Source organism: Melopsittacus undulatus, chromosome 7 (genome assembly GCF_012275295.1).
Source record: "Melopsittacus undulatus isolate bMelUnd1 chromosome 7, bMelUnd1.mat.Z, whole genome shotgun sequence".
NCBI classification, from domain to species: domain Eukaryota; kingdom Metazoa; phylum Chordata; class Aves; order Psittaciformes; family Psittaculidae; genus Melopsittacus; species Melopsittacus undulatus.
Genome location: NC_047533.1, coordinates 15811714 through 15832573, shown reverse-complemented (window position 1 = coordinate 15832573; position 20860 = coordinate 15811714). Strand labels below are relative to the sequence as shown.

Below are 20860 nucleotides of genomic sequence, written 5' to 3'. Positions count from 1 at the left end.
TTATGAACATAAGATACTATGTCCTATGTTCAGTTACAACCCCGTTGAGAATCTGAGGCACAAAAAATGCTTTGCTGTTGATAGAGTAGTAGGGAGAAAAGCAATTGTGTGACTTCCTTCACTATTTGCCATACTTGAGATTTTTCTCATTAGTTCAAAACAATGGTTTTCTTTGGGGCACTGAGTTGTTTAAACCATGCACGCACTCACTGTAAATTTGTGGAGTTTGGAGCTCATTTTCCAGTATTGATGTACAGAGCATACGTACTCTTGTGCTGGGTGTGTTAACGGGTGATGAGGGACTGCAGTCTAGACTTCTCTTTTTCCTTTAGATGCTTTCAAAATACATCGTTTGCTTCAAGCTTTTTATTTTCCTTCAACTTCTTCATATTTTCACTTGCCTCCTATTCTTATTTTGTGATTTTTTTATATATTAAAAAATCGAGTTTTGCTCTATACTGTATGACTGTTCAGTCAGATGGGATTTACTTTGTCAGTTCAGTATAATCTAGAATTTTGTTCTTTTTACTGCTGTTTGTCATGACAAATTGAGACCTTGCCTATGCTCAAATGTAGGCCATGCTGATATAAGAGATGAGAATACATTCTTTTCTCCCAGGCATCACTAACAAACATGACACTTCAGTATTCTAAAGAACAGGAAGCTGTATGGTATTGTGGGTGATAGGTGCATTCCTGCTATGATGAAAGGACAAAAGTTCTTCATATGACAATGAAGTCAAAGTAAGTTATTAAATTAGTGCCAAAACTGAAGTTGATTCACAGAGCTTGCCTGCTGTCTTTACACCAGCTTGCAGAATGCTACAATCTGGTTATAATGGCTGAGGAATGTTGCCTGCCAGCTGAGAAACTAGGAGATCATTCTCCCAGTTGGCCTCTCTAACTTGTGTGTTTGCTGCCAGCTATTCTAGTGGTATTAAGCATATCCCAGCACTGGCAAATGTTCCTTCTCAGGTCATGACTGGCAGATCAGTGATCCATAGTAACATGCTTTCCAGGAGCAGGGAAACTACCTCTTTAACTCACCCTTTCTTTTCCCTCTTGTATAAGACATCAGGAGTATCAGATGCTTACCCTAAGGGAGGTGTTGGCCTGAGCTCTGTCTGCAGGTTTCACAGGTGAAGATAATCTCATATGACTCCCTGGCTAAGTCTCTAATGCTGTGAGTGCTGTGTAAGGCAAGATGGGACTTTACAAAGCTAATATTACTGACCTCAGTCTGATTGAGTGCTCTGGTCTCCAGTACACCTCTGTATAAAGCAGGATTCTGCTGTCTTTCCTGGATCTTCTTTCACAAGGGAAAGAAGATGCTGTGCTATTTAAGCCCATGTCAGCTTTCTTACCACTATGCTGAAACATGAAAGGACAGTATGTTGGTAGCCATTGCCCCAGCAAAACAAGGAAAGTGCTGGAAGGAATGGGAAGGTTTTCTAGGGGATATACTTCTTCAGGTTTATTGTCTAAGTTATGTTATGGGTGACTTTTCTGTGTGCCAGCATGCAGACTCAAACTGACTTACATATGTATGCTGTTAATGTAGATTTTGGAAGATTTCAGCTAGTAGATTTAATCACAAAGAACATTTCTTCTTACTTTTCCAGTGATGTAGTGTTTTGGTAATTAGGATGAGGTTTTAATACAAAGTTTACTGGAATGATGTGTAAATAATATATAAAGATGGCATATTTTTTATCAAAAGATCTGCTAGACCTTAGATCTGCTCTGTGAAGGTGAGATATACATGGGAATTGTGCTTTCCTCAAGGAAGAGGTATAAGAAACAAGTCAGAAGACTTGTGATTACATACATAGTTGTTAATCTTAAAGTAAATAGGCCTTAAGTGTGTCATTTTCCAGTACATGTATTTTGTGCTTTAAATATTTCTTTTGATAGAGTCAAAAATACACTCAGAGTCTTTGGTAATTCACAACTTTTATACATGAATGTTGTCCTACAAAGTAGGATTCTATTGCTAAAGAGCACAGAATGTAGACATAATGTATCAAATAGATAGCTGGGTAGATCTGACATTCCATATTTATCATTAAAACAATTATCTTTTTTTCTTCAAAGGTTAAGAGTTTAGCAGCAGAGAAATGGGAAAGAAATGTAATTTCATCAATTCCTCTATATTGTAAAGGCAAGGAAGGGACATTTGATCTTTAAGGAAGTGTACATTGTATTACCAAAAATACCAAATTTAATAGTGGTGGTAGAAAGCGTCGTGGCTCTTGGACAGAAAAGCGCGTAGCCAAGTTTTCTGTCCTTCCCAAGAGAGCTTGTGTTAAAAGCTCTTTCTTGAAATTGTTATATATGAAGCTAGGGAAACCCAAGTCTGAAGGAAGGGAATGATACTTGGTATTGTGGCAAGTACCTCATGCAGGCTTCATAGGAGTCCTCTTGGCTTTGTGAGATTGGTTAATGCTTTTTCAGAAACTGGGAATCAACGTGATGTGAAAGAATCGATGAAAAAGTTGGTACAGAAATCTGTGGACCATTGTCTTGAATTCATTAGCTAGCAGCAAGGAGGTGACATTCTTTCAATATGTAAATCTGTTTCCATTCTGTGACTTGAAATTTTCTGCAAGCACAGCTAAAGGGAACGCTTGGGTCCCCCTCCTGCAACGGGTTTAGTAACATTTGTATCAGCCTGTGAAACCTGACAAGAAATTGAGAGTGGAATATCTGACTCCTGAAGAGACTGTTTCATCAGTCCTATACTCTGTTACAAAAAAAAGCATGTCCTTTTTATTACTGCTTTATGACTTTCTCCTTGTAGCTGCTTACTGAATGTTGACTCAAGCCTCAGCTACATAAGAAATAGATTTCTTCCTTTCTCATATTGTTTGTTTAGTTACATTTGGAATGTAGCTGCAATTGTCTGCTTAAAGCATCTCTGCTGTCTTGTGTCCTCCTACTCCTTCCATTTAGAAGACTGAAAAGAAAAATGAGCATGCTCAAGTCTTACAAAGTGCTGTTTTGTTAGCTTCCAATTGACCTTTCTGCTCTGTGAGCATAACATTGAAAAGACATAAAAATGCTGGCTGTCCAAAGAACAAGGATGTTGTTACAGACTCCAAATCTCAGAGCGATATAAAAATGTTTACTTTTCCTGATAGCTTGAGACAGTTTGTCCTCGGATATTAAAAAAAAAAAAGATGTTTTAAAAACAATTACCATTTATAACTGTAGAAGAAAGAATATATTGCATGTGTCTAAAATGAAACTGCTCACTTCTGCTTATCATGGAATCGTACAATGGTTTGGGTTGAATAGTTACTTAGTTTCTTGGGTGCATTCAGAGTTCTCATTCCATGGGCAGTAGCCGATGATTGGCTGCTTGAATGTTGGTCATAGTGGAAATAAAACTATGCCATTTGCTGTTAGTTAAATAAGTAGCAAGAAAAATGTTGGTGTCCCTTCATTCATTAGTGACTTCTGGGAAGGTAGTTAATGCCAGTTCTGAATACATAACTGAAATCTTGGGTAGAGGAACAACCTCTTTATCTCCAGCTCTGTCATCCTGTTCTGAATAGTTTTGGATGTTGAGAAAAATGTTAGTGAAAAAATCCTAGTAGACCAGCACCTGTAGCATGTGGCCTTGCCATATCTCCCTTTTCTCATGCTTTGAACTCAGAATTTTCCAACTGAGAGTATTTATTTGTCAGAGCAGCAAAAATTCTTGTGCTTGACCAGTTTTACAGGGAGAACAAGTCTTTGGGAAGCTAAAGTAGGCAAAGTAAAATAAAGATGAAGATTTGCTTTTTGAACTGATAAGAGGAGGCAAGCATCATAAGGGTGCTTGCACCTGTCTTGCCCTGGTTGCCCTGGTAAAATACGTAAATTGTGTCATTTTAGGTCCCCGTTTGCTTTCCACCATCTCATTTCTCATTTGTGTGGCTGTATTATGGCTTTGAACATACCTTTGGATCAAGAATTATACCTACCATGTGTATTTTGTTCTGTATGGAGCCTGGTATGGGTTTTCTTTAAGCCTTATTTAAAAACAGTAGTATTTACTACTAGTGGTCTTGACACTCCAACTCAGGAAAATTATTGGTCTGGGAAGGGTACAGTACCATTTGTGTTAGTGACTCCCTTCTCCTGTGGCTTGGATTTTTGTGATGGCTTCTCAGAGTACTGAGCTCCAATGCAAAGTAAGAGACTGAATAAATGTGCCATCCAGGAATTGCCTGTGATGCACCTGACTGCAGCTTCTAGGCAGTCTTTACCCACTGGGGGTGTTTCGTGCTTTTGTGTTGAGTGGATCTGTGCTGCTCACAAGTTAAATCTGTGGGAAGTCAGTGCTGAACACAAGTGGGTTTGTAGTCAGCCTGCTTTTGAGGCTGTTGCCACTTTGATGGTCCCTCTTGATTTTTCTGGTGCTTATCTGAAAGGTTAGCTGTTAATGTGAGATGTTTAAAAACAAAAAGTCATCCTTCTGTTTAAGCCTGTTTTACACCTGAACTAAACAAAAACCTGAGGATCATGTACACTAAGAGAGCTTTTGAAGCCTCTCATAGGACTTTTAATTGCCTTTTTACTTACTGTTTGTGCAGATCTTCTGGGCTGTAATTAGAATTTCACAGTGGGGAATGATCAAATAGAAAATAATCAGCAGTGCTGACTGGAAGTCTAGCTCACTTTCCATCGGGAAATCCTTATATATTATTTTAGCGACTATTCAAGTGCTTTTAAACGATCTGTGTAGTTGTGTAAATAAATTGGGCCATTATGAGTAAATGTTGCTGAAGTTCTCAAATGTAAAATATTCCTTTTCACAATTAACTTAGGAGCATTTGCTTGTAGCTGTGTGAGGGTTAATGGTACTTGTAAAAAAGCCTAACATTTCAAAGTCCCCTATAATTTGCCTAGGCTGTTTTCTGACAGAATCAGTGCAAATGGATAAGTAACTAACTTTGGAAGACTTTGGGTTAACTTTGCTTTTTCCTTCCCATTTTTTTTAATTAATAGTACAATATCAGCACTTATGGCAAATTCTTCTCCTCCTGCCTCATGGTGCATGTGAGAACTTGTAAGAAAAAGAGAATATGTAAATTTATGAAGCCCTTTATTTTGATAATGTTTACCTTTTATTTGCTGTGATTTTTTTGTTGTTGTTGTTCTGTAAAATAATAAATACCCATTATCTGTATTTTTTGTAGTGTTGGAGTGCTCTGTGCATATGCTGCCAACCAGCATTTAACTAACCAAGTCCGAGGAGCAAAGAAACTGGTTAACAGTAATTTTAAAGATCTGAAAATTTTCCTTAATGACACTCCAGCGGTAAAGAATTTTTTCTCTATGGGGAATGGGGAAGGGAGGGAAGAGGGGTAAGAAAGAAGTGTTGCAGAGAATAATTGTTTCTTTCTATTCAGTATAAATCACATCTGCAGTATTTTGTTTATCCTTCGTGTGTCAGTCTCACGAAGTAAATGATGCAAGGTAAGATGTTTTCACACAGCAGTAAATGTTTGGGAGTTATCCTGATGGATCAGCATTCTTTGAGCAACTTCTGAGCTGTATTCTTGGGATATGCTGTGATGATACTTGTAGGCCCTTTTCCTCCTACTGAACTGTTGTAGATCACTAGCAGAAGGTGACTCATTTGGGAAAGTATTGTTTTAAAAGGAATACATATAAAAAAGATATTGTATGAAAACTTGGACTTCTTGCTGCTCTTTCCTGTTTCCTTGTATTAAGGGCTGACTTGTATGTGCTCTGGGACTGAGCTACAGTAACTTCTTTTCCAGAAGTATTTTTGACTGCTTTTTCTTTAAAGCAGTGTTATACTGTGCCATACCAAACAGGAAGTATTGTCTCTTTTCTGCATTCAAGCTTTCCTTGGAGTCCCAGAAGCGGTCCTCTGCATATCCTTTTTGCATTGAAAGAAAAAAGAAATTCTAGCAAGGAGGACTTGTAAACTTTCTCCTGTGCAAATTCTAGTTCTTTATTGGTTAGGAAGAAAAAAGTCTAACAGTCCTATTACCTTGGCTTTCATTCATTTTGATGAATTAAATTTAATTAAACTGTTTTACTCCCACATGGCTGATAAATTGGAAGTAGGTGGCATTCCCACACTTATGAGGGATCCATGAGTATGATAGTATCCCAGTCATGGTAACTCTGGGCTGGTTTTCTGCTGACAGAACTGTATGAGAACAGGAGACATCTGCCTAAGTCATTTTCTCAGACAAGGTACATGAATATCACACACACACACACGTAAGAATTTCTTGAGGATAGGAGAAGGACTTCAGCTTCTTGCAAAAAGTTGTAGAATCCAACTAATTGGCTGTAAAGCTGTGAAATCCTGACTGATGTTCTTGACTCATCAGTATGAGGTGTACAGCATATAAGAGGATTTGGAAAAAGAAGTCCCATGTTAAAGAGTTCATGTCATAGAAGATTTGCGGACTATGAGTATTGAGTGATAACACCATTAGTTATACAGAATTACCTTTAATCTGTGACATTGCTGGAGACAATGCAAAACCTGTAACCCTGCAAACTGTTAGTCCTTAGGTTACACCAGGAAGACAAACAAATAAACAAAAATATACTTAAAGCCTTATTAGTAAGGATCTTTTTTTCTCTTCTTTTAAAAAAAAGGAGGTCTGCCTCATACTTTGTATTTTAATTACGTCCACTGCTGTATGATCAATAGGTTGGTTAAGAATGCTTTATTGTCTGTTGGGGTTTTTTTTTCTTCACAGAAAGCATGAGACTGAATGTCAGATTGGTACACATTTAAAATTGCAAACCCATTTGTCAAGGTGTTACTTTACTTTAACTCAATTGGGGTAGGATTTATAATACATTATTTTAAACATGCAGAAATCAGTTGAAGGTTATTTAATGTCATTTCAAAGGAACCATTTGGGATGGTTCTTTGATAGCCTTTAAGCCAGGATCTGGTGATAACTAAGTTGTTGGTTTATGTCATTAAGGTGTGTTGATAGAGCTGAAGTTGTGACTGAACTGGGCCACTTGGGGGTTTGGAAAACCATTTGTATTGAGAGAGAGCAGCCAGCTCCTTTCTGCAAGTTAAGCTCTAAGAGGCTGCTCAGCTATAAGCGAGTTTGGTTGGTGAATTGCCTAAAAATTACCACCCCATTAACCTCCTGCGTGTCTCCATGAAGGAGGAGCTAATGCCACTAGAAAATAAAATAACAGAGATGAAGACATGCAAAACCTCATTGGGCTGACTGACTTTGTGAGAACATGGCTCCTGCTACTTAACACTTACAAGCTGAATCATTTACCCCAGAGGTAGATTCCCAATAGATTCCCCTATTAAATACATCTTCATTATGTGTAGCTCTGCCCAGCAAGGTAGAAAACAGTAGAGTGCCAGGATTTTGGGGGTTTATACAAATAATTTGATTGTTTCAAAAGAGCAGTTTGACTCATTGTTTAAAAGCATTACTTTTTTCTAACTCTTATAACATGGCTTTTTTTTTAATCATCTTTTCAGCAAATCGACTACTTGGTGAGCCAGTACAACACAACTAAGGATAAAGCACTCTCTGACCTAAATAGTAAGTACTTTGAATTAAAGGGGGTTAGTGATGTATATTTAAAGACTTCAATAAGATGATGCAAATACGTCATAATGCAAAGTGAAATTTGTTTATGAGAATGGAGTTTTCAGACAGAAGCACTATTCTCAGTGATAAATGAGACCAAAGATGGAAATTCTTTTCATGTAACATGTCTTGGAGCTGGTATAATGCCTATTACTTCCTGAAATAAAAGTATTTTATTAAATTGCTTATACAGTAAGTCAGGCTACTATTTTATTTTCCATTTTTATAGTTACATAACCACATAGACCTAATGCTTTTTTAGAATATTATTCACCAGTTTTTAACTGTGGAGCCAAATGTCAAGGAACAGAGCTACTAGCTCTTTTGGTGGTGTGGTTCCAATGAGTGAGAGATCTCTGTATCTGTTTATTTTGTTGTTATATCTTTGTCCTCTACACAGCTGAGGTATAAGCTTGTCTTCTTTTTAAAGCTGCTTAACGTATTTACCATTTCAGAATGACCAGTTGAAGAGCAGGAGATAGCACTTGAAATAGGACAACTGCACTATCCCCTTCAGCACAGTTACAATAAAAGGTGTTACCTTTTAAAGCTTTTGGTAAAACGGAAGCAACCAAACCACTGATTTCTTCATTTTTATTCTTTTAACGTAAGCATCACTTTCCAGAACTGATACAGAAAGGGTCAACCACATGCAGTGCAGATTAGAATTCAAGATACATTGTTAGTGGGCATTAATAAATGTGTCTGCATTTCAAACTGAAGTGAAATATAGGAATACCAAAACCAGTTTTAAACAGGATTGTTCCTGGGATCAGACTATGCAATTGTGGCAGCGTGCCACTTATCCTAAATTGACTTACCATGCCAAGAATCCGTGCTTCTGTCTGGACTTAAAATGTGTTTTAAAGGTAGTTTTCAAGGCAGCGAGCCTACCTCAGGCATACCCTGAGGCCAGTGTGTCTTATTTGAGGCTACTAAAGCACATTGAATGTGCTTTAAAAAGCATTAGTAGCAGTTGTAGTTAACCAGTCTTCTTACTTAAGCCTAGGCAGGAACACCCTGGTCTGAAAAAAAAACAAGTGTGTCATCTTTAGTTCTATAAAACTAATAAATTGACATCTGCATTTCCAGGAGCTTGTAACTTCTCAGCTACTCCAAACTGAAATTCCAAATATTTATTCATCCTCGGTGCCAGTTTAATACAGTAGCTAATGGGGATGTAGGGGGATCTGTGATCAGAGTCTCATCAATAAATAAAGTTAGCTTTTATTTTTGTGAAATACCAGAATCAAGTGTGTGATACATGGGAACAAAATGATTTCATTCTAAGGGAATCGACAGTAGCATAAATCTCAAGAGAAATTGAGATTATTTCAGTTTGCCCACCATAAGGAAGTGCTGAAAAGTGTTTTCTGCTTGATAAAAATTCTCATCCTGAGCGAGATATGGCAGTGCTGACAGTAATGGATGGTTCTATACCACACAGTATTTCCATCTCATCAACAACAAAAAACTCAAAGCTGTTTACCATGATCTGGAAATGGAGGGGACCCAGCAACTGCCTAAAGGATGTGTAAAATTAAGATGCTTCACCAAACTCTACTTGGTGTTTATTTGTCATTTAAGCTTCATTTCTGTTTGTGGGCAGCAGAGTTGGGAGGTGGGGATAGCTGTGGGTAAGCATGCAGACAGCGCTGTGAGCATCAGTGCTGCATGCACTGTATGAGGGCACAGGGACTACAGACATGTGCTTAACACGCTTAAGGGATTTCAGTGGAGATGACTTGGCAGATTTGGGTTGCAGGTGACCTTGACTGTGCTGAGTACATGAGGAGCAGGAGAAAGGAAAAGAATCCATTTTCTCTTACGCTATGAAGATAACAACATGTAGCAAAAGAGTATGCCATAAAATTCCTGTCCAGATGTTGGACTACATTGTGGGAAAAAATGTCAAAAAAAGAGTAGTAAATGCAATGAAATCTTGAGTTTGAAATTATTGTGTTCTTACCTATACGGTCAAGTGCTAGTGAATATTCTCTGTCATATTTTGATTTACTGCTTTTGTTCTTAGGCCTATAGCTAGCTAAAGGAGAGCTGTGTTCCTGCAGTATCTTCTGTCACTAAGTTCTGATTGTCAGGCCTTAGAGAAATTTTAATTATCTCTTTAAGTCTGACAGCACCTATGCTAAGAGGTATTTTGAATTGAACTAGTGTATAATGGTTTTTTTTGTTTGTTTTTTAATCTCTCCATGCTACAGATGTTGGACCTTTGCTTGGAATTAGAGTTCAAGAACAGCTGGGAAAAGAAGTGCGTCCCGCACTTGATGCAGCTCTGACAATGGCAGGAGGTAAAGATGTACATGTTGTTATATTCATGTTATGTTGCCATGGTAAAACAGACATCGTCTTTCTAGTGCAGAAGTATGGGATGACTTTATGCAGTACCATGGTTCAAGTTACCATTTTTCTATATGCCTTGAAGCTTCTTTTAAACTGAGGATTTCAGATATTTTGAAGTTTATAAGTGCATTTTAAAACTAAATCAAGATTTATGTGCTATTGTTGATACCTAGTTTTATCAGTCATTGAAGAGAGATGAAATCCAGATTCCTTGCTCTAGGTTGTTATTCTTTTCCATTGAATATAAGGGGGACTGGGAAAACTGTGCTTTAAGAGTGTCCATAGGCCAGCAGGTTAGTCTTTAATAGGTCAGGAAAATATGATGGCCTCATCCTGTACACTGCCAAGCTTATTATGAGATGCTGTCTGTAATTTCTTCATTGTGTCTTTGTGTTTAGCATTCCTCATGCTTAGTTCTGTCTCCTTTCAAAGAAGATATTCCTTTATTACTTTTTCTATCTAAGGCTTTTTTTCAGGAGTCGCGTACAGCTCATAGAGAAAAAGGCATCCATGAATCTGAGTTACTTTTGTTTTTTTTACCCATGAATTCTTTTCCATTTACTCGTCGTCATTGTCCTTTTTTGATTTATTTCTCTTGTTTGTCTTGAAGTCAAAGTGGAAAGGGCTATCAAAGGTAAAAATCAATAAAGCCTTGTGTCATGTGAAGTGCACTATCTTTGTAACTTGTGTATTTTTAGTTGTATATGTGTGTTTTTTTGTCTACTAAACACCTATTCAGTGTTTTGTTTTTTGGGTTTCTTCATCTGATTGGGATGATTGGAATGAAATCTAAAGCTCAGACAGTGTTGAACACTCAATGCTTGGTTGATGCAACATGAACTCTTTCCCTTTCATCTTGTAGCTGTATAATGTGTGAGTTGGATTATAAACAAAATACTGAAAATACTGTTTTGTGGATATGGGCTTTCTTCTAATTTCTAGTGACCAAGTGTTAAAGGTCTTTGCTGAAACCACTGAGTAAGGAGAGGTAGGGAAAGGGTAGAAGAGCGTAATCTGAGAATCTCAATAAAAGTAGCCTGAATGTATTCATTTGTTTGTAAGAAGATGTAAGTGATGCATTTTTATGTGCAATAAAAACATATTCTGTGCTAGGGTTTTTTTCTGGGAGGGAGGCAGGGTTATTTAAATCAATATTGTTAAGAATATAGCAGTCACACACGTGCACTTTCTCCTCATATCTGTATCTGTAGCATGGTTTCTAACTGGAGGGTTTTATTAAACTTCATATCCTTGCAGCCATCAGAGAAACAAAGGAAGCACTGGAAAATGTGAGCGTCTCTGTAGAGGTTTTGCAGGAGGGAACAGAGAGGCTCCATGCAAACTTGACAGATCTTAAAATGCACCTAAGCAACACCCTCAATGATTCTGCATGCTCTGCGACTCAGGCTGCCTCAACTTGCAATATCATCAGGAATTCACTAAATCAACTGAACATCAATGCCAATTTTAGTGGGGTAAGAAAATGCTTTTCAGACTCCTACAGTGTGATTGCCTTGAATAAGCCCAATAGTATCTCTGCAACTTAATGACTTGGTGTGTGCTGTCACTGGTGAGATAAGTGACCTTCGCATATCCTGTGTTTCTAGGTAATTCTAGTCACTGTTTTCATCTTCTGTGTAGAAGAGGATAAAATGTGTGTCAAGCAGTTACATTAAAGTGCTGCTCTGGGCAGTGAAACAGTATGTCCTCCCAAAAATGCTAATCTTAAGCTTTGCTGCCATACAGCAAAGGTTTCAGGAGTGTGCTACAAAAATTCTACTGCAAATCATGTTTCTAGTTTCTTTACCCTCTCTCATACCTTTGAGAAGTTTACTAAATTAACAAGTCTACTGCTTTGATGTGAGTCAAGAATGTTTTTTGCTTTCTAGTTGCCGGGAGTGAGCTCGCAGCTTGCGAAGGTCAATGATGTCCTTAAAATAGACCTTTCTAGTCTGGTTCAAAAGGTATGTTTCTTGACAGGCTAGTAAACTGTTAATTAATAAACTGGGATTACTTGTGTATCGCTTGTTTTTCCTAGGCTTTCTCAAGCAGAATTCTCTTGTTCCCACCTCATCCTGCCTCATGGTGGACATCTCTTATTCTTATTCCATTGTTTGGCCAAGATTTGAAAGTATGAATGTAGTGCTTTATATTTCAAGGGTACTACAGATCAAAAATGTATTGCTGATTTACTGCTTGACAGAACAATCCTTAAGAAACAAAAAGGCAGAAACGTGAATCTACTGGTGTGCTCTATATTTTTTGCTTCAAATTCAAGAAAAGTCCACTCTTTCCAAATTATTTTTGTTGTATTCCAGCTATTTTGAAGTATGTCTTCCAAATTCTTCATATGCATATTTGATATTAAATCTGGTGCAGTGGACCTAATGGTATTACTGTTTGTGTTGCAAAGCACAATGATTTTCACCTATAAAAAGGCTTAGTTTGAGCAATTTAAAAATCTAGCAGTCTGAAAGTGTTTGCTAGGAAGAGCAGGCATTTTCTGAAATCAAAGGCTATGTGAAGGGGGCTTAGACCCTTGCTTACTTCTGAAGTTATCAGGTCTGCAGGAAGTAAAACTTCAAATACCCACCGCAGTGGCAGCTTCTTTCTGTCCAGATGAGCTACTGAGCTTGGTCCCTATGGTTTAGACTCTTTCTTTCCCTTTTCCAATGAATAAAGCATTAACAGTGTTTTCAAAGCAGTTGGATTTTGTTGTTTGTAACATGCATTTCATGTTAAGAAGTCACACACTTGCAAAGAGGAGGTGCTGACCAGTGCACAGCAGCTCCTTTCACTTAATGAATATTCATATGTGCATTCTCAGTTTTATATCAGATGGATCTGACAGGCAACAGTGCTATAAAGTCTGAGATGTGACTGATGCATGTATATTTAAATAATTTTATTTTTTTTTCCTAAGGAATATCCTGGAGAGCAAACTGGATCTGAAACAGAATTGAGTTCCTGTTTTGCTTTGAACTTTTATAATGGGCAGTAATAAAAATGTATTTTTGATGGTATTACCACAAAAATTTTAGAATGTGTACAGTTTTACTCCTTGTAGAAAAGGAAAAATACAGTAATTTGACAGTGAGAAATTTCTTACAGTTTTTTTTCAACTTTTAGGGTTATGCGGCATTTAATGATACTCCAGACTTAGTGGTGAATCAAACACGGAATATTTTATCAGGTGAGAACAAACTGTCTTTTAATTTTGATGGTTTAATGTTGATGAAACTTCTTGATGTTTTTGTTTTGTTTTACTGATAATATATTTTCTGTGCTAAAGAGCATGAAAATGGAAATGTAAAATTTGGGGTATTTTTATTTCATTTGGTGACACAAAAATCCCATAGAAAGCCACCATGTGTTAATGAGGATCCAAAATTAAATCTAAAAATAGAGCATATGGTATTTTATGGAGGAGTTTTATTTGTTAGGCTTTTTACTGTTCAAAGTCACACTGAAGCTTTATCTTTTTTTGGTTGAAAAGCTCATTTTGCTTGACCAATGTGCCTGTAACATATTTAGCAGTGTGGTGTTAAAAAAACTGAACCTGCCTGCTGCTGTATTAAAGTGTAGTGGATGGCAAAGGGGAGGTAAAAGTAAGCCTTAAAGATAATTTAAATGTCTTTTTTAATTATTTTAGTACTTGGGTTTACACTATGTTCCTGGTTTTTAAACCATGACACATTGTTACTCTCTGGTGGTACCTGGATACTTGGCATTTGAATAAAATGTAGTATAGTGTGTGTATACTAATCTATTTTAATTTTTGTTCTTGCACTGTGGACCTGTTCTGCATATATAAACAGCTGTTCCTTGTAAGTTTTTCTTTCTATTTTTCCCCCTCCTGGGCAAAATGAAACACAGTATGTATACAAGCAGAGCATACTGTGTGAACTTGCCTGAACTGAGCTATATTATGCTTTTCATTAGGAAATACAATGCAGACTTACTCATCGTTGGTGTCTGCTGATACACATAAACACAGACAAGCCATCTTGATTTATCTATTTATAAATTGCTGGGATTTTGTTTTATAAACACTGAGTTTGAGTTACAAAGCAAATAACCTAGGCTTGCTAGGGGAAAAAAAAAACAAAACATTTATCTATGGACTTTCAAAAGAAGAGTGTTTTGGAATCCAGTTGAATTTAGAGGAGTAAGCATCTAAACGAACAGCCAAAACTTGTCCAGTTGTTTGAGAAAGAAGGGACTGTTGCCTCCTGTCAAATAGCAACCTATAGTTTGTAGGTCCTGCTCTTTCAAGCATGCTCCAAATTGAAAGAAGGGGAAGAATGAATAGAAACTGCATTTTACAAATAGAAAATATGTATAATAAGTAAATTAATCATGTCTTTGTGTATCTAAATAGTGCGTATCTAAACTGTAAGTATAGGGTAGCATGTTCATTCTTAATTTGAGGGGGGAAAATGGCTTAGTTGATCATTATCTCAGGAGTGTTGCTAACTAATTGGAATGAATATATTTATGTAATCTTTGTTAAGAAGGTTGAAAATAACTAGTATAGATTCTCAATATAGGCAATCTAATTTCTTTCTCACTGTTGTATTCCCAAGGGATGGAATTTAAATAGATCTTGATCATGTTCTCTGTAAACTTAGTGGATAATTGTCTTGCTCAGTGTTACCATATGCAATATTGCATGAAAAGCAAGATTTAAGCTGACTAGATTAGAAGTGACACATTAATTATAACAAAAGGAAAGAGAGAACTCTGTCTTGACATCTACATCTTTCATCATTAAATTAAATGCTAAAAATAAAATATGTGTTTTAAAATGCCATTGTGTTACTTTGAAGCTTGGTGTTTTTGTTGCTCCTTGTCTCTTCCTCATGCTTGTCTTCATGGCTTGCTTGTTTCATGTGGCAAATGGCTTAATAGCATTTTATAATGCATACATGGAATGAAAATTTCTTCTATGAATCTGTAACAGTGCACTATGTTTATTCTTTTAGATATCAAAAACGTGCTGGAATCCATTGGTTCAAATATTACTACCTTTGCAAAAACGCTCCCTGTTCAGAAGATCTTAGCAGATCTGACAATATATCTTACACAAAGTGAAGCATATGTTCAAGATTATTTTCCAGTAGTGGAGCAGTATGATTTCTACAGGTATGTACAGGAAGTAAATCAAGAGTGAATTGCTACCTGTTGGTAATACTTCGGAATATTTTAATGTTCTGTAAAAGCAATTAAAATATTAGTGATGAACACAGTGAAACAAAGATGCTATAAGGCATTTGTTTGTTACTGGCATTTTGGTAAAAGTCAAAATTGCATCTAATCAACAACTGGTGCTATTTCACTACAGAGCAAGAGGTAGTTCCTACTGTGTAGGCCCTCAGGTCTTTTTTCAGGAAGGATAGGTGGAGGTAGATGTCAAATGTGTAATGCATAAAAGAAGGGATTTTTTTTCACAATGCCAGGGTGATTTCTTATTTAGGGCTTAGTTTTGCTGAGTTTGCAGCTAAGTTGTAAGAGCAGAGGAATGCAGAGGCCTTGCTAATCCGTTTTTATTTCACCCTTTCTACTGCAGAGAGTAGTAGGGATTCTGCTGCACACCTTACAAATCATTGTGCGCCCATGCTTGTTCCTGCTGGTATAGTCCTTGTCTTTGTGAATGCTTAGGTTAATTGTACCTTGAGAAAAAAACATATCCCATTTCTTCTTCTTTGAGACTTGTGTGACTCCTATAATTAATAATCTCACAGTTTGAAGCATAAAGCTATGTATTTCATACTATTTAGCTTTGTGCAGATTTAGTCATTTCAGTCCTCAAGCTCATCAAGTTCTCCATACATTTTGAAACTTCAGTTCTTCCCGTAACCAATAATTGTTTCTATCTGTGTGTCATAATCAGTTCCACTGCTGCAGAATGCGTGCTGATGGCATTAATGCAATTTTAAATCAAAATAAGCAGACTGAACTTGAAGAACCTTACTCACAATCTATAATCTTTAACTCATTCTTTGTCAGGCAGTTTTTGTGGTGAGCCTTGATGTGTCAAATTTATTAGTATTTTCTTTGAAGCTCAAATTACATTTAACCAAATAAATACATTGCTTTGTTCTGCTGCAGTATGCCTCTGTGAATCTTGTATTTAGATTCAAAGAAGTGGAGAAATATCTTATTTGCATGGCACTTTAATACCCATTCTTGTTGAATCCGACCTAGTAGTATTTCCAAGTACAAGCGAAACCAAAGCTTGTTGCTGTCCAGATTATTTTCTGTCTGTCCCTTCCTTAATTACAGATGCATTGTTCTTAATAAGTATTCTTTTACAAATGTGCCTGTCAGCATTAATGTTTTTCTTTCTGTTTTGGCTGCATGTATTCATTATGATATTCCTTTTTCTGGTTCCCACTTTCCTTCTACAGAGGTATGGGGAAGAGAAAATGGAACATAAGAAATATAAGCTGGGAGAAAGGGAACAAAAGGGAAAAGGAAGAACAGAGGGAATTGGGAGGAGATGAAAGGCTAGAATGAAATACAAAATGTGTGAATAAATGGGTGTGCTCCAAATATGTGGGCAGATAGAACTGTTATGGGATTTAATTAATAAAAATGGAGGTTCAGTTACTATTCAGGATCTTCCTTCTGATCAAGTTCTGTTAAATGCTGCGTACAGTGAAAGCATTCCAGCACAGACACATAAAGCTAGGTATTAATAGCCTTAAATATATTTACTTACTATTGCAGTCCTGTCACACTGTGTGCAAAAAGTAGTAAGCCTTACAGTAAGAGTAATGTACTTCATGACCAATGGTGAGTGCACATTCATAAATTTCTCCATTGTTTCTTGAATAAATTACTGTTTGAGCATCTGCCTCCTCTGAGTCATTATTTGCTCCTCTTGGTGCACTTTAGAACAGTACAGTTCACCTGAAGTAAGGGGGTGGGAACACCTTGTTCCTGTGATGTTTGTTCCCCAGCCCTTCAGGAGCAGCTGTCTGTTATCCAACAGTGATCATGTTCTGTCCCAAAATATATTCAAGTATAGGAAAACCATTTTTGCTAATCTTTGTTGCTCAAACAGAATTATGAGTGGGCCAGTTGGGAATATAATATTGCCTGATATATTCTGCAGGTCTCTGGTGTATTCTTTGCATACTAATAACCAAACACTTTGGGTTTTATTCCTTAGGTGGCTGGGTTGTCTCATCCTGTGCTGCATGGTGGTACTGATTCTGATCTTCTATTGTCTTGGACTGCTATGTGGCACCTGTGGTTATGATAAACATGCTTCTCCAACAACCAGAGGCTGCATCTCCAACACTGGAGGAAACTTCCTCATGGCGTAAGTTTCACTTATTGGTGAAAGATAAAAAAAAAAGTACCTGTAGAAGGTTGTTTTTACTGATTTATTTTTTTTGAAGGGCATGTGCATGAAAAGAATTGATGCTTTCTATGTGTATGTGCTGGAAAAAAAAATCTGAACAAAAATAAGTACTGATCTCATGTACTTCCACTGAGGGTCTTGGGAATTTTGGGTTCTCTTTCATTAATGATTATAGCTGAAGGATAAAAATCTCTGAATCTGCTGTTCTAAGGCAAGTGCTGTAACTGATACATTTCTGTGTAATGTTGTTTTTTAACCCCAGGCAGCAACTAAGTACCACACAGCAGCTCACTCATGCACCCCGTCCCCTGATGGGATGGGGAGAAGACTCAGGAGAGTTTAATAATTGGGGGGATATATAAAATAATGCTAACAATAGCAATTATAATGAAAAAGAGGCATAGAGAGGAATAAAACCCAAGGAAAGAAAACAAGTGATGGACAATACAGTTGCTCACCGCACATTGACCAATGCCCAGCCTGTCCCTGAGCAGTGATCAGTGGCTCCCAGCCAACTCCCTCTGGTCTATGTACTGGGTATGACATGCTGTGGTATGGAATACCCCTTTGGCTAGTTTGGGTCGAGTGTCCTGTCTCTGCTCCCTTCTGGCTTCTTGTGCCCCTCCTCACTGCAGAGCATGGAAAACTGAAAAGTCCTTGATTTAGGGTCAGCATTACTTAGCAACGGCATAAAACATCAGTGTGTTATCAACTTTATTCCCATACTAAATCCAAAACAAAGCACTGTACCAGCTACTAAGTATAAAATTAATCTCTAACCCAGCTGAAACAAGGACAGCCCATTTGGAAACTGCAAAAACTGGGAATAGATAATTGAAAAATATAAAGAGGGTTTCATAGGTTTTTAGTACATTTGAGCAATTGATCAAGAAAAAAAAAAGCCATGCAAGGAGTCAAGAAACACTTGACTTTCTCAGAGCACTTCAGGAGTTTGGGGGTTGCTGTTGGAAGTTCCTAGTAGTGGTTTAATGTCATTTCTGCTAGGTGCAAGAGAAGCTTGCATCTGAAATTTGTTTAAAATTCTTTTGAGAGCACAAGGCTAGAAAGTTGAATTTTAAAAAGAAAATTGTATGCTTTTGTGGCTCTTAAACTTAATTCTTGAAAGAGTTTGCTCACCTAGTGCAGATGAGGGCATTTTAAATGTGATTTAGTGGAAGACTTTACAGAGCTGAAACATGTAAGTTGTTTCCAAATCTGGAAAAGAGAAGTATTTCAAGGTTCTGCCACTTGTCATCTTGTAGCTGCTAACTGTTGGCTTCACTGTTGCCCCAAGTATGTATACATTGTTCTTCAAAAGCAAAAACTTACTCAACTCATTTTCTTTCAGTGGTGTTGGATTCAGTTTTCTTTTCTCCTGGGTGCTGATGACTGTAGTCGTGCTCACTTTTGTCACAGGTGGAAATGTAGAAAAACTGGTCTGTGAGCCCTTTGAAGATAAAACTTTATTCAAGGTAAAATTATTCATGTTATTAAACAATGACTGGAATCCCCCTGAGTCCTGATGGTCTTGTCAGTTATGTATGGTATACTGTTTTTTTACGGGATACTTGAAGTGAGTTTGGATCTGGTTTTACTTTCCCGTTAATGCACTGAATAGAGACATTCATCCTTTCTTTTGGTTTAATTTGCTTTGCAGTGTAAATATTACATGTTTGTCATCTTGTGGAGATACTTTTTTTTGTGAATTCATCATTTCTTGGTGAAGTTCAACTTTAATATTAATTTTCTGTACCAGAGAGGTTGAATTTGCTGGTTTGCTTGTGTTTCCATTAGTGGGTGAAGCTTATATGTGGGTATGTGTCAAAAGATTGCATATGAATAAATTCATTAATTGAAAAGTCAGAATTAAAGTATCATTACTGAATTTTGTCTTCTAGGTTTTGGATACTCCCTACTTACTAAATCAGCACTGGAAAAACTATCTTTCTGGCATCCTGTTTAAAAATCCAAATATTAACTTGACTTTCGAAAATGTGTACAGGTACTAAAGTTATGGTCAAGATTTAGTTCAATTTATGCATATTAATTTTGTGGTATCTTCCCTGCTTGATATTTAAAGCACATGCAAAAATGATACATGTTCCAGAAGACGTTCAGATTTTCCAGTGAATCCGTAGCAAAAGCATGAGTTATTAGAGGTAGTGTTAGTGCAATACGTATAACGATATTAGTTGAACTCTTTGATAAAATATTTTGCATCAGGTTGATTCTCTTAGAATATGAAAACATTGTGAATCATTCTCTTAACGCTTAGTCCTCAAAGTGGTTTTTAGGCTGATATATTTTTATTTTTACAGTGATTGTAAGGAAAACAAAGGAATTTATACCTCCCTTCACCTAGAACACCTGTTCAATATCAATGAATTCCTAAACATTAGTATGGTAAGTAAAGAAAGTATGAGCAAGTGCATGATTACTTGGGAAGGCTGGAGAGGTGTTTGAACACAGTATGGCATGTCTGGGGTTTGTGGGATTTTGGTTTCTATATGCAGCACATCCTGTAAGGAGGCAAAAAATGGCCAAGCTAATTTGAAAGAAAGGAATCTATTTACGAGCAAGATGTTCTTTGCCCATCTCAGTGGACCACAGAAGGTTCTCTGATATGCTTTTCTATGATAATAAAAATATAGTTGATTTTAATTTTGAAACATGCATGGAAGTTTCAAGAAGGTTCACTACTTATGGTGTGTAATGAGAGTGTTGCTCTTTAGATGAATGCCTTTCTTAGTGTGTTCTCTTCTGATTCCAGTCAGATTTATATTGGTCCAGGATATGATATACTGTGCTCCTAAGAATGGTTCCTGATTTTAGTGGGAAGGGGTTGGGATAAAATAAAATCTTTTCAGTTAAGCTGTAATAATACACGATTTCATTGTCATTACTTTCACAAGGGCATGTAGTGATAGAACAAAAGGGAATGGTTTTAAGCTGAAAGAGGGGTAGCTGTAGAACAAATATTCACTGTGAGGGTAGTGAGGTACTGGAACAGATTGCCCAAAGAAGTTGCTGCTGCCCCATCTCTGGAAGTGTTTAAGACCAGGTTGGACAGATCTTCGAGCAATCTGGTCTAGCGGAAGGTGTCCCTGCCCAGCTGGAACTGGATGAGCTTTAAGGTCCCTTCCAACCCAAATCATTCTATGATTCTATAATCACATGACTGTACTAATTCTGGGGTTGCCTATAATACTGATCTTCATTACAGCAACCCCTAGGGGATCCATATTCTGGTCTGCCAGGCACTGTACCCACACTTAATACCCCCCAAATAATATACAAAATGAACAGGGAAGATTATTTTGAGTGTCCACAGCAGACTGGGAAGGAGGTAGAGGCTGGAAAAGCAGTCAGGTTTCCAGATTCCTCACCTTTTGCTCTGTGGCCTGTGCAGGAAAGGTAACATTTTAGATTTGGATGCCATGCAGTAGGACTTCAGATAATGATAAACAGGTCATCTTTAGTTCCCACTAAACATATTTAGAGGAGTCTCATTTAGTCC

General features: G+C 37.1%; 1 protein-coding gene across 1 annotated transcript in view; it reads left to right on the top strand.

Annotated features, from left to right (window-relative positions):
• The window catches only part of PROM1 (prominin 1), a 66585-nt gene that overhangs the window by 31728 nt on the left and 13997 nt on the right, over window positions 1-20860 (top strand). Inside the window, exons 5-15 of the mRNA XM_034064912.1 lie at window positions 5187-5307; window positions 7499-7562; window positions 9830-9919; window positions 11229-11446; window positions 11861-11935; window positions 13101-13164; window positions 14957-15116; window positions 17149-17301; window positions 18692-18815; window positions 19242-19345; window positions 19662-19746. Of these exons, the coding sequence (XP_033920803.1) occupies window positions 5187-5307; window positions 7499-7562; window positions 9830-9919; window positions 11229-11446; window positions 11861-11935; window positions 13101-13164; window positions 14957-15116; window positions 17149-17301; window positions 18692-18815; window positions 19242-19345; window positions 19662-19746 (1258 nt within the window). The remainder of the gene's footprint in view (window positions 1-5186; window positions 5308-7498; window positions 7563-9829; window positions 9920-11228; window positions 11447-11860; window positions 11936-13100; window positions 13165-14956; window positions 15117-17148; window positions 17302-18691; window positions 18816-19241; window positions 19346-19661; window positions 19747-20860) is intronic.